Source organism: Staurois parvus, unplaced genomic scaffold, assembly GCF_062004578.1.
Source record: "Staurois parvus isolate SC_StPar_1 unplaced genomic scaffold, SC_StPar_1.0 ptg000021l, whole genome shotgun sequence".
Taxonomy (NCBI): Eukaryota; Metazoa; Chordata; class Amphibia; order Anura; family Ranidae; genus Staurois; species Staurois parvus.
The window spans coordinates 3,571,439-3,586,410 of record NW_028317817.1 but is presented as its reverse complement, the minus strand read 5'-3'; the positions used below and the strand labels follow the sequence as shown (position 1 = coordinate 3,586,410).

The 14,972-nt window shown below is 40.6% G+C and overlaps 1 protein-coding gene across 1 annotated transcript in view; it reads left to right on the top strand.

Moving 5' to 3' along the window:
* The window catches only part of STT3B (STT3 oligosaccharyltransferase complex catalytic subunit B), a 240,927-nt gene that overhangs the window by 102,889 nt on the left and 123,066 nt on the right, over positions 1–14,972 (top strand). The window contains exon 3 of the mRNA XM_089690796.1: positions 3,434–3,721. Within this exon, the coding sequence (XP_089546922.1) occupies positions 3,434–3,721 (288 nt within the window). The remainder of the gene's footprint in view (positions 1–3,433; positions 3,722–14,972) is intronic.

Sequence of the window (14,972 nt, the reverse complement as noted above, 5' to 3'; positions counted from 1 at the left end):
TAATTGTGAATTGCCTTAGGAGTAGGTTTTAAATAAAATCAACATTTATTGCGTTGTATTTAGTAGGCTACACATTAGGGCTGCACATTTCTTCAAGTGTAGGATGTGATAATACATAGCAAGGTACGGGATAGCCTTCTGGGATTAGGTCAAGTTACCTGTTGACTTACCAATAGCAATTGCGTGTTTTATTTTGCAAGAATCCTTTTTTGTGGGAGAAACTTGAAGTTCCTAATATGTAGATGGAGATTCTGACTTTCTCATTCTGCATTTTTGTTTTGAGCCAGAAACAAGTGAATCCATGGAGTCAACAGCCTTTCAGTGTTTCAGGAAGGAAGTCCGCAAACGACAACCGACATATTTCTGTCTTGACAGGTTTACTTCAACCAACAGACTGTGACTACTTTTATGGCCTACAGGCCCAGTTTGTAGAGAATAGTGTGACTGCTGGACACTGTTCTCTGAGTGGACAGAGTACTGGGATGTACTCTATATAAAGTGGATGCTTTTAAGAAAACCCCAGGGAGTTTGATGGGAAAGCATGTGACTTTTATGGCAGGTTCCCAAGTTCCCAGTTCAGGACTTTGCACATGGCCACGACTTGCATATCTGACATTTTTCTTTTCTAGCAGTTTGTAAATGCATTTGTATTGCAGACAGGCTCTTATAGTTTTGTGCATTAAATTGACACATTTATTAAAGCAAACCTAAAAGCATTTTAAAGCAGGAAAGTGTAGTACATGGCTTCTCAGAGGTGGGGAAACAGTAAGGAATGTAAGGCTTCAATAGGTGCAGCTTGGGGAAAATTATTTCTCCTATGTAAGAACTAAAGCCACCTGAATAAATAAAAAGAATTTATAAAAAAAAAATCAAATAGTGATAGAATGTTTGATCACTTTAAGATCTGTGAAATGTAGTTTTGTGAATAAGATTTTCCCCTAACTTTTAACCATTGCTGCATCTCTATGACTCTGGCCATGGTAGGAAGGACCAGCAATCGGTTAGATCTGTGGTTTTCAACTTCAGTCCATGAGTACCCTCCTTCTTTGTTGGGAGTACTTGAAGACTGAGGTCAAAAAGATGAATCCTACCTTGAAAAATCATTCTTTCCCTCCAAGAAAGTACATCTTGGGGGAGGTCAGGAGTGCCTACAGGCATACAGTCATTACTTATCTGTGTATAACCAGCCACATCAAAGAGAAATTATCCAGTACATGCTGAAGCAGTTTTGTTGTGGTGTACATAGGTGGAACATGTGATGTGTTTCTGACGGTACACTTGCAAAAAGACATTGATGACATGAAACTGAAATTTGGGAAATAGTGTTTTAGACTTTTCATGTAGGCACAATGCGACCCCAACCCCAGCCCCCCCTTCCTTTCTGGTCGAGATACCTTTTTACTAAAATTGTGTTAGTGGATATGTTTCCTAGCTTATTTGAACTGTCAGTAAAGTTGTTAAAATTATATTGCCATTTGCTAGCAGCCATCTACCTCACTATTATTTTAGTAACAATAAACAGTAACTTTGAATTATGAATAAGGAAAAAATAAGAATCCCCAAAAAAAGTTTTTGTGCTGAAATAAATGTCCACAATAATGAATGTGTGTCCAACCATGGAAGGAGAGAAGACCCACATATCCAATGAGACTGAAGAGCCAGAGTGACACTTCAAGGTTTAGTGGAAGCCACTAGTGAGTAGGAACCCTTACTGAAGTTGTTGGGCTTTCAGTCTAATAAAAAGCCAAGTACGCTTATGGGGTCAACCCCAAACATATCGCGGCAGATGACCATACTCCAATCCTGCGGTTCCACTTTGAAATAAAACATTCATATAGAACATACTGCACTATCGACCTTTGTATATTTTGCATGCTTCAATTGGTGGAGAGTGGCGTTCAGAGTTGAACTGCAGGATTGGAGTATCGTCATCTGCTGCGAATATGTTTGAGGTTGACCCCTAAAGCATGCTTGGCTGTTCATTAGATTGAAAGCCCAACGACTTCGGTAAGGGTTCCTACTTGCTTGTGGTTGCCACTAGAACCTTGAAGTGACACTCTTTCTTTGGTCTTGTTGGATAAGTGGGTCCTTTCTTCCCACCTTCAATGGTTGGATACACATTCATTGTGGTTACATATTTATGGTTGTGGACATTTATTTGAGCACAAACCTTTTTTTTGGTGAAGTTCTATTATTTCTGATCGTTTTTTTTAGCACTGCACTTTTTGTATCTTTCACTTGTGCTAGCTGCTTTTATTATAGGATTTAAACAAAGCGCAGAATTATATTGAGTTTTGATTAGTCACTCTGAATTGTCTGACTTCTGGATTATTCCAACTGGTATCTAAATTGTCCCTTAGACAAACTTGACTCCTCATTGATGCCGTACAAACTACATATGTTAACCACAGTGCAACCTAAGATAAACCATCCTTTCTGAATAATTTAAGAAAAAAAAGGCTAATGGAACCCAGAAGCAAAATGCATTTATTTTTTCTTGAATCACTAGGAGTTTCCCTTTTCCGGGTTTCATGTGTTGCTCATAATAAAGTCATGATGAAATGTGTATTGCAGTGAGTGGCCAAAAATACTTTAGTAATTTTAAAGTGCAGGGATATGCAGATATACATTACCTAATTTATGTATTATATTCTATAAACATACTTTAAATTAATAAATAGCACCTCACTCTGTAGGGACTGATCGCTGGTGCTTCCTACAATGGCCAGAGCTGTAGATGTCTAGCAACAGTTAGGGCTTGTTCACGCCATGATCAGAGACGTAGGTTTGTTGGTTTTATTTAATTTATAACGACACCAAAAAAAGCACAGTTGTTCTCTATACCCTGTTCATACCACACACTAGTATCACGTGTGGATTTTTGTCTGCACAAGAATCTGTGTTTGCCACTAAGTGGTGTCCTAATGTAACCTCTGAAGGATCTCCAGTCCAGTTCAATTTTTCCATCAAAGCATGCTGCATTTGTCTGTATATCATATTTAGAAGAGTTGCTAACCTGAATGTAGCTGCCCTCCCACATTCAGAAACTGAGACAATGGTGTCAATCGGTTATATTTAGAGATCTTGCATGCTCTACCCTTTAGAATCTGTAGGACCGTTTTTTGGAGCAGATTTCCTCATGAGTCGCCTCCATCCCAGCTATAAATATCTCTACTTGTGTATAGTCCTCATTATGTAATATTTAACATACTCCATAGGTTCACTCACTTATAGTTGCTTCCTGTAGGAGCTGCACAGTGGTGTCTACTTATGGGATAGGTGATAATGGTATAGGGAGGAGAGGTTTTCTCATTCTCTGTTCTTATAGGTTTTTTTTTTTTTTTTTCAAAAGTATAAAATGTTATTTCTGTGGTGCATTAAAATTTGATGATAAAGCTGTTTCCTTACTAATCTTTGTTCATATCCCCTACAGGTGTACCCAGGATTGATGGTGACAGCTGGCCTTATTCATTGGATTTTAAATATGTTAAACATCACAGTCCACATCCGAGATGTATGTGTGTTTCTCGCACCAGTTTTCAGCGGCCTTACATCAATTTCCACCTTCCTGCTCACCCGAGAACTGTGGAACCAAGGAGCAGGGCTTCTAGCCGCCTGTTTCATTGCTATAGTGCCAGGCTACATATCCCGATCGGTAGCTGGATCTTTTGACAATGAAGGCATTGCTATTTTTGCACTGCAGTTTACATATTATTTGTGGGTAAGTAATTGGATTTTCCTCTTCCCTGTAGCCTTTCTCCACGCTCTGGCAGAGAAACAATAACTACCTTTATGAACTGCATAAATTGTCTGCACGTTCATCTGCATTTTCCTCACACACCACTGGCTTTTTAACATACCCCGTCACAAATTTAAGGAATGAATAGAAATACTGCTGGTTTTCGGATCAAATTCTGTGCAAAGCCCCCCCCCCCCCTTTTTTTTTTAACATGTTACTGTCAGCCAAAATCCATTTCAAAATTCTGCCATCTCTCCTGAGCTGCCTTGAGCAGTGTTCGAGCTTTCACCCCCAGATTTGTGATATTCTTGCTTTTATATAGTTTACAGACAGGCTCTTCTAAATGCAAATTACTGTTAGCAAAGTTTCATTTCTGGAAAATACATCTCTATTTGGTAGGCACAGCATGCCATGCTAGTCTACCAAATCATTAATGAAGATGTTGCCATTATTGGTTGTAACTATAAACTGTAAGTAACACTGTAACTAAGTATTTCTATAAACATTATGAAATCGCTTCATGTTTGGAACTTGATATAGGTACTATGACTTATGACTATTAGTTACTGCACTTTAAATTTTTTAAAATATAAAGTCAAGTGCATTGATTTTGCACCTCTCCACCATATTTAGTCTAAAGTATACGTGAGGCCAATACTGACTGTGGTGTTTTTTTTTTTTTTGTTTTTTTTTGCTTGAGAATTAATTGAAAAAAAATGGCAACCACTGTAAGGCTCCTTTCACACAGGCAGTCCGGTTGGGTCCGCCTGAAAAATCTGGCCCTCCATTATCTTCTATGATCATCCGGATGTAACATCAATTACACTCAACTACGTCTGATACGGCAAAAACAAATGGGAGGGGTCAGTTTGCCTCCATTTGGGTGGATTACTCCGGAGGGCAGTCGGGTGTAAACGGACAGCTGGTCTGTTTAAATGACTGCCCATAGAGGAGAGCAGGCTTCGACAGTGTCCACTCTGCATAAGACATCATCCGCCAGCTCTGCTCAGCTCAGCAGGGAATCAACAGTCTGATCCCCTGCTGAGCAAAACTGGATCTGACCCGTGTGAAAGGGGTCTAAACCATATACCAACATCTTCAAGCAACTTTGTCAATCCACACAGTCACAGTGAGAACCCTACCTGGATTCCCAAGCTATAACTATATTCCCTTCACACACATTCCTGGAAGTAGCTCATCAATAGAGGGTGCTGTGGTGACTACCAGCTGGGACTGGAAACATCATAGGCCAATTCACATATTCGCCAGCGCACCAGGGATCTCGATATGGTCCACAAAAAGGCTTTTATCCCAAAAAGATCACATCACAAAGAAAAGTGCATGGTTTCGGAGCCGTGCAGGACCCCTTCGTCAGGCATGTGATAAGGGTGCAGTTGTGACTATACAGACTATATAATGATTGTTGTCCCCTGTAGACAGATGGTAGAATGCTTGGACTTTGCAGTAGCCACTAGGCAGTGAATGGATGAAATCAACCATGTTCCTCCTAGATCTCAGGCTTATTTTGCTCTTCCATAAGCCTGAAACCACTGTGGCGGCATTCAGGATGGCAGAGGGGTTGTTACAGAGAAATTCTGGATTGTACATTCACAATCTTCTCCAGCTGAGAATACGCCCAGAAGTGCTCAACTCTGAGCACGTATTGGTTCAGAGCTGTCAAAATCCCAGCACAGATGCCAGGTAAACAAGCAGTTCCACAGCCCTGTGTCTCCAGTCTACTTGCATCAGGGGTCTAATAGACCTTTAATGTCGCCATTAGAAAAAGATCTGTTGCTACTATTACATGCTGAGCTTATCAGCCACCTTGTGGTAAGTAACAAAAAAAGAAAAAATTATAAATATAAGATTGGGGGGTGGGGCTCTTCACACATACAAGTTAACACATTTTCATTGCACACTAAATTGGTGGGTGGTAGCTTTCAGCAGTGCATACAGTAATTTTTAAAATACATTCTGTTCAAACATTGTGACCATCACACCTGTATGAGCTTGTTGGACATCCCTTTTTAAAAACTCATTTCTTTTTTATGAGGAGTTGGAGTTGCCTTTGACGCTCTAAAGCTGGCCATAAATGGATTGAATCTTGACTGAATCAATTTTAAGTACAGCCAGCCTGTTGAATGTTTTTCATATGATCACTGCAAGGTGCTATAGTCAGTATTGATCATTGTGTTTTTGCCATGGGGAATGCTCCCCTGCCAGGAGAAAAGATCAGCGCTGTGGGAGGGATTCCCCCATCAACGCTGACTCTGTTGATGGGGGGAATTGAGCTATTTTCTTTCCTTCCACCAAGAAAATGGCATAATCTGTGGGCTGCTTAACAGTATCCATTTTCTGGGAAGGCTTTCCACCAAAGGTTGAAGTGTCTGAGAACCTGTGGATTCCCGAAAAGAAGCACTGCTTCATACCCCTCAGTCCTCCCCAGTCTTGTCAAAACTTGTGCTGACTACAATAGAGCCCACCTCTGCTCTTTCACCATTATTACCAGAGTTGCACACTAATGGTACCCCACATAATGAAAGTTTAATCAGCTAGCACAACACAAAGAATGTACCCACAGGTGATCTACTTATTCCTTGCCTGGACCACCCCTATCTCTACGATTAAGCCCATAAAGATGAAACATATTAGGGGTGGAGTGGCCTGTAGATGGAGACATTGTGTCGTCCTGGTGGAAGAAAACTTCAATACATGTGATTATGTGGCATCCTCAATGTGTGAGAATTTGTGCCCATTTATCAAGAAGAGCATTTGTGGGGTCAGGTAGATGATGGACAAGAAGACCTGTCTGTCATCCCAAAGGTGTTTAATAGTGTTGAGGATCAGAGCTTTGTGCACTCAAGATTTTCCCCCAACAAATTGGTTTCTGGTACTGGTTTCATCAAACCAATTGGTGGGTGATCATGAGCACCCCATTCCTAACCAGACATTTATTTACAATAATTAGCTAGATTCTGAAATGAATGAAGTTGCATGAGTTAAAATGTCCAGCTTTGTAGGATTTCTGCTAGCTGTTCTTTTGTGTGTCTGTGCTTACTGTTAGATAAGCTTTCAGCACACAAACACCGAGCATAGTATGAATATGCCATATCTGATCTATCATGAGAGGAAATGAGCAAGACCTGAATACTGCATTAATGGCACAGATTAAATCTTTTCAAAAGGAAGCTGTGTTTCGTGTTGTATTATTAATCATTTTATAGAGCAGCTAATACTTCTAGTGCAAAGGAGTGATTTGCATATAAACATCCTTTTTTCTTTATGGACATAAATGTCATTTTATTTTTCGAACAGTTCTAAAACTAAAATGTAGGTCCTTTTTTAAATAAATTTTACCAAACATTGAACAGAACTATTGCAATGTATTTAAGAGTTTTTCTACATTTGCAGAGAAGGAAGTTATTTTACCTGCCAGAGCATTTGTTCTGTGTAAGTGGTTCTGCCTTTTTAGGTACCCCTGTTAGGTAGCACAGCCAGGATCTGGCTTTTTTGTTTTTATTGCAGTACAGTTACCCTTTAGGGTCCATTCACACCAGCCGGATCCATCGAGGTGCCTTAATGAATGTGTTTTTTGCAAGCCCACTTGCTTTGCGCATTCAAGTGAATTGGCTTCACCAAATTATTATTATTATACAGGATTTATATAGCGCCAACAGTTTGCTCAGCGCTTTACAATATAACGGGAGACAATGCAGCAACAATACAGTTCAATACAAGAGGGATAGGAGGGCCCTGCTCCTTGGAGCTTACAATCTAGGATGCTCTTTTCAAAACAAAACACACTGTATTGTGTTACCTCTCATGGTGAGTGAGCTGCAACATTGAGGTGTGTTAGGTTACCTTTTAAAATGAATGGCGCTGTAGTACACCAACTCATTTAATGAGTGTACTGTAATTCATTGGAGTGAATTGGCTTTTTGTGGCTTTTTACAGTTTTTATCTTACAAGAAAAATGTTTCCCTTTTTAAATTCTATGGAACTCTTCAGCCCACTATGCTGTGGATGCGATACGTTTTGAAAAGTACCCCATGCTGCATCTTTTGGTTTGTTTTTCAAAACAGCACCTACCATGCAGTCCCCCTTTGGGTGTTTTTAATGCATTGTACATTCATTTCAAACACTCCATGTCTGTAGTTTTGGAGCGTTTGAGTCATGTCCATCTTTCATAGATGCAAGCGATCAGAAAATGCACCGGAAACTCATCTAAAACATGGCAAAAACTCATATGCTTTTAAACAAGTTTTAGCTGTTACGTAGTGTGAACACAGCCTAACCGTTTAAATTCACTTTTGGTGAGAACAGTCAGTCGATCCTTCTTACCTGGTCCATTACATAGGTTGCAAATATTTTTGAAACTTTATTATAGAGTCCTGCTCTCCTCCTTTTTATATTGGGACTATTACATAAATGATTGATTTGAGTTAGTTTAGCTTTAATATAACCCATGACTTCTGTGCCATATTATCTTTAATGAGGATCTCTTATATCAAGCAAAACTAAACCAGTGCTCAAATCTTCATGCTGAATGAGGGTACTGTATTTGTCATTTTCTGAGTTGCAGCCCTTGAAAGATTGGGAAATCTTGGTACTGATAAAGGAAAAGCAAAGAAAGGGCGCACTCTTCGTGCATTACCGTGGTAAAAATTTAATTTATTAAAATACATAACAGTGCATACCCACAAACCAAAGAAGATAAAAACAGAGACAAAGCGCCAGTGGTAACAGTCCCAGATGACGGGAAACCCTTGATGTGGTAACTGATGCATTTCGGGAGACTCCCTTCAGAGAAGGTAACAGTCCCAGATGACGGGAAACCCTTGATGTGGTAACTGATGCATTTCGGGAGACTCCCTTCAGAGAAGGGAGTGCGTTTCCCAAAACGCGTCTGCTCACCACATCAAGGGTTTCCCATCATCTGCGACTTTTACCACTGGCTCTTTGTCTCTGTTTTTATCTTCTTTGGTTTGTGAGTATGCAATTTTATGTATTTTAATAAATTAATTTTTTACCACGGTAATGCACGAAGAGAGTGCGCCCTTTCTTTGCTTTTCCTTTATCAGTACCAGGATTTCTTATACGTAAATGCTCCAGGCACAACAACCTATACTCATTGCATTCATAGCATTCGTTTTGAAGGATTATTTTTTTTTTTAAAAAAAAGATAAAACCGTTGCAATATGGTAATTTTTATTAAAAAGTTGAAAACTGAATATGTGAAAAGATTGAATAGGAGTTTAGGGCTGTTACATGGTGAATATAATTAGATTACATATACCGAAATGAGTTATGTAACACTAGTTGGTGGGATGGCTGCTTCCAGTAGAGCCTTCTAACAAAGGTATTTTGCTTCATGACAGACTCCTTTTAAAAGTATACTTTCTCTGCATTAATAATAGTCCTATCTTTTTGCCTCTGGCTTTTGGAAGACCTTTTTTTTTCTGAGGCCATGCCTTTATACATCTGACTGCTTTGATATATCCATCAGGCCACACAGTTTGTAATGCATTTACATTCATGTCTGCTATTCTCGGCTGAGTTAAGGGTTTTCATTTGCGGTGCAGGCAGGCTTAAACAGATAGCATTCTGAGTGGCACCTGGATGAGACTGCCTGCAGTCAATACGATTAAAAGCAAGCCTGTCTTGTAATATTACCAGTTTGCCGCTTTGGGGTCAGAAAATACATCTTAGGCCCACAATTTCAATTGAAGCCTGCAGAGACTTTGTGCCAGTCACAGGGATTAGACAATAATGCAATCATTGAAATGTAAGTTTCTGGTAAATCTTGTTGTAGGAACAAAACAGATTACAAGGGTATATATAGGTTTTGTTTTGTTTTTTTTTTGTTTTTTTTGAGGAGCATGTTATGCGAGAACTAGCGCAGCAGAATATACTGCATTTATGCAGAGGTACTCAGGAAATTTCCTTTAGTCAGTCATAAAAGGTTGCATTGTGTATGGCATCTCATGGAAAAAATATATTCAAAGTCTTTAGATTCCATCTGGAGAACTGAAGATGGCCATAAACAGGCCAACAACCCTGGGTTTGATCATTGGGCCTGGAGCTTCAGGCCATTGAAACTGCTCATTAGTATACAGGTTCTTTTAGCTTTCTAGAATATTTCTGCAATGGAGCTGACCCAATCTTTCTTATTTACAAAAATAAGAGTAAAGTGCGCCATGGACTATGCAAAAACCAAAAGAAAATTCATGTTGACAGTCAAATAGTTTTTTGCATCATTAGTTTTTTTCCTTCTTTTTAGAAAAGAAAACCAATGGTTGCACAATCACAGGTGCCATTTTCATTTTTCGATCATCAGACTGTTCGGTTTTTCGCCTTGTCTATGGCCTGCTTAATTGTGTGTGCTGCTTCTGTCTGATGGCCAAGTTGCAAGAGAGCAGCAGTTGCCTGCTTGTTCCTGGTTGGACATGGGGCCTTTATCACTCACCGAGTGTCATACAATACAGTATGAAGAACATTCAAGCCAATAAGCTCTTTATTATTTTTATAATGGGTCAATTCACCCTTATGTGCACATTATTGTGCTTTTATTGGATAGCCTGTTTGTTCATTTTCAGTGGATTCTTGGCGCCCATCCACCAAAAATAATACCTGCCCGTTTATTTATTTTTAGCTTGCTGCTGTGTGTGTTTCTTTCTAAAGCAGGCCATAGACGAGTCAAAGAGGGAACGAAAATTCTTGTTAATTGTCTGTTTTTCACATAATTAGTGTGCCATCTGCGATATGCAATTTTCGTGCCTGATAAAACATGCTTATTTTTTTTTTTTAAGAAAAAACGATGCCACAGTTATATGTGCCAATTTAGTTTTTCAATTGCGACAATGTTAAATGTTCGTTTTTTGACTCGTCTATGGCCAGTCTAACTGTGTTGAGGCAGCAGATACATTTGTTTACTCAACATAAGCACTTTGATCCATGGAAAATGAATGGCAGTACAGGGTACAAACTTGTGTTACCAGGAACACAAAAATGTGTTTGAGTGTCAACGGACTCTAAAAGGTTTGTTTTCCTCACAAACCTGAGAACCCTTGGAAGCTTTACAGATCACCAGTTCACTTTTTTTTTATAGTGTGTTAAAGGTCATTATGATCAGTTTCTGCTTCCCATCCAGTGTACGTATATGGACTGGAAGCAGTTATACCAAGATCATGGCTGTAACCATGGCTAAGATACTTTTTTTTTTCTTTTTCTTTTTTTTTTTTTCTTTTGGAGGCAGCCATCAGCCTTCTAGTAAAAGTGACCCAAGCAGCTTTACAGCTATCCCCCACTCCCACTTCCCCTGCCACCACAACTGTAAATGACCAGGCTCGCTGCCCACAGAAGAGATGGGGAGATGGAGGAACAGCCATTCCTCCGTCTCCTCTGTGATGAATGAGGCTAGAAGCGGTGAGAATTTTGTCACTTCCAGTTTCAGTGCTCTTTTCTTGGCTGGTAAAGCCGGTGATCAAACTGCTCTTCAAGGTGGTCAATCAAACAGATCTGAGGGGGGATCAGGGGTCTAATAATAGACTCCTGATCTCTCCATAAGGAGTACCAAAAGTTTTGGTTTGCAGAGAGCGAATAGAGGGGAATTCTTTCAAAGAGAACAAGTTTTGCCTTTTCGTTCTAACTTTAAAGTGTAAGTTCACCTTTACAGAAAATCTCCCCATCCCCTCCGGTCACGTTGTACCAATGTCCCACGATCCCCCACTATCAGACATCGGGATGCCGCTTCACAAGTATGAGGATTTAAAATCTCTGTGGCTTAATTTCCTACCCGTACCTCTCAGCATGTGCGGACAAGAGGCATTCTAAATGGTCAGTACTGTCACATGGATGGCCCTGACCAATCAGAATCCATCTAGCTTGTCCTGTCAGTGCTAGGAGGAGAGGAGAAAAAACCAGGAGGATTTCCTTGAAACGGTAAAATGGTGTCCTGGTGCCTGACAAAAAAATGATAAAAATTTCATATGGGTACAGTGTTGCATGACCGCGCAATTGTCATTCAAAGTGCAACAGAGCTGGAAATTGGCCTGGGCAGAAAGGGGGTATAAGTGCCCTGTAGGCTAGTGGTTAAAGAAAGCGATCTGTAATTGTATGTCCCGCTGCAGCTTTAATATGATCAGTTAGAACTTTGTTTCCAGTGATGCTGCCATACAGAGTACCTTTGTCATTTGAATCAGACAGTGGGCTAGAGATGTGGCAGATTGATGAAATGCCATGAAGATTGGCCATCCTCTGGAAGTGCTGTTTGCCTGACTCAGACCGTATGCGGCTCTTTGGCTACTCTATTTTCTGTTCCTGACCACGTATTGTACAAATACACAGCCAATAGGCTCAGCACTTCAGATCTCCATGCCTCTCGACAACTTCCTGGGAGTTTTCCAGTCCGGTTTCATGAGGTACATAAATTACTAAAATTGAATAATGCCCTTGCTTATAGGTGTAGACCATTTACATACATCATGAAACCTACCTGGAAAACTCCCGGGAAGTTGCTAAGGGAGGCCCAGCTATAACATTTCACCTTCACCATTACAAGAGTTAGCGCCTTTTTCTGATTCAGACTCCCTCACATGTGCTCTGAGCTCCACATCTGAGAGCTTGCTTCTGTGATGGTGAAGGTTAGCAGTGACACTAGGCCTCTCTTGGCAAAACCCTGGCAGTATTCCAGTCGGACTTAAGGAGGTACGTAAATGGTCTAAAACAAATGAAAAATAAGTAAAACACACAGATCCTAGCAGGCACCACCTTTTTAATCATATAACGGGGGAGGGGAGAGGAGCGCACCACAAACATATACCAAATATGAAAGATGAATTTTGCTCAACCTATATTGAGATTAGACTGTATATTTAAATACCGTAAATGATTCATGTATCCAAAATGAAGAATTTCATACCGACCGATATCAATGACTTACTGATTTCTTTTATTTATTAAAAAATCAACACCTATAGCAAGGGCATTACTCAACTTTAGTCAGAGCTGTTTGCTTTTATCTACAGACATTCCTTATCTGCATAGGCAGATTTTTGGTATAGGTGAACTAACCTTTTAAGTAAATCAAGCATATTTTTTTCCACAATGGTTTTATACTTCATAGCTGAAATGTGTGCTGAACAAATATGGTCTTCAATCATAATACATATGCATTACTAAATCTTATCCTACCTGTCACAACGCTCTTTCAGCGTTACCTATAATGCTACCACCCCCCCCTCACTCCCCCTCTCTGTTGGGGTCCCTCAAGGCTCTGTCCTCGGGCCCCTTCTCTTTTCCATCTACACCTCCTCCCTTGGCCAACTCATACACTCTCACGGCTTCAACTACCACCTCTATGCCGACGACACACAAATCTATCTCTCAACCTCCCACCTCACCCCCTTGGTCTCAGCCCGAATCACACACCTACTGAGCGACATATCAGACTGGATGTCGCTCCACTTCCTTAAACTGAATCTCTCCAAAACCGAGTTTCTTGTCTTCCCCCCCAGCCTGGACACCACCCCCCATTGACTTCTCCATCATGTCCAACAACGCCACCATCAAACCTGCCCCGCAGGCCAGAGTACTTGGTGTCATTCTGGACTCCAACCTATCCTTTCAGCCCTAAGTCCAATCTTTAACAAACTCGTGCAGACTCCACCTCCGTAACATCGCCTAAATACGCACGTTCCTAACTCCAGAAACCACTAAACAGCTCATCCACTTCCTCATCATATCACGACTTGATTACTGCTACTCCCTCCTTACTGGCCTGCCTCGCCGCTGGCTATCCCCGCTTCAGTCGATCCTGAATACAGCTGCCAGACTCATTCACCTTTCCAAACGCTCCTTTTCCGCCACCCCCCTCTGCCAATCCCTCCACTGGCTTCCGATTGCGCAACGGATCAAATTCAAAATCCTAACACTGACGTACAAAGCTGTCCACCATACTGCCCCATACTACATCACTGACCTAATATCCAAGTACCACCCAGCACGCATACTCCGCTCCTCACAAGACCTCCTTCTCTCTAGTTCCCTGGTCTCCTCCTCCCATGCCCATCTCCAGGACTTCTCCAGGGTGTCACCCAGCCTCTGGAACTCCCTGCCCCAACCCATCGGATTATCACCTACTCTCCTCTCCTTTAGGCGCACCCTGAAAACCCATCTCTTCAGGGAAGCCTACCCCACCCCCTGCTAACTTGCCAACCTCCTCCAATCTTCCTACCACTCCATCCCCCACAGCTATCTCCTCCTGTGCCACCATCCCCTCCTTCCTAGATTGTAAGCTCGAAAGAGCAGGGCCCTCGATCCCCTCATGTTTTGCGTTGTTGTTGTTCTGTCACATGTTCTGTCCCCCTTTGTAATGTACAGCGCTGAGCGAAGCATTGGCGCTTTATAAATACTGTATAATATAATAATATGTATAAACCACTGATTCTTGGCACTTGCAAAACATTTTCTGCTGGTGACCTTTTAGGTGCTTGTGTTTTAAATGAGTGATTCACCACTAGTGAATATTTGGAGAAAGTCATATTCACTGCCTTATAAATGCCTCACTGTGTCTTTTGGATTGTCCCCAAATATAGCCAGTAATAGATCATAAATCAGCTCCTGTATTTTTCCTCTATACAGGAGTTTTCCTATAAAGACCACTCACTGCTGCTCTCAACCTTTGCAGGGTGACTGGTCTTATATCCGCCCCCTGTAATTTTAGCAGGTAGTCTGTAGAGGGAGGACCTACTGGGTCCTACCTATAACTCTTCGCAAGCTATGTTATGCACAATTATGATGTCGCTTTTACAGAATCATGATTGGGTTTGCAAAGGCATTTAATGCAAATAAATTTGATTTATATCCTTTTTAGCTGTTGAGGAATAAAAATTTTTGTGCTTGGAGTTCAACTTAAATTTAACTGCAAACAGTGTACAAAGCTGATTTCATATTTTGGCTGTCAGTTGTTCAGGAAAGGTCTGTCTCAGCAAGGCTTTTGCAATGCATTTTTTATCGTCTTTAGTAGATTATATCTGTTGAAGCGAATAATCTAAATATAGTGTACTTGGTTTTGCACATTGTACATAGATTTCTGTTTTTCTCCTGGAATTTTTTCTTTTTCCTTTCTTTTTGAACACTTGCATATTTTTATTATAAATATTTAGCCAGTTTATATTGTATGTACTTTCATAGTATCAAGATTAGAAGACTTTTGATTTGTGGCATAAAAGAT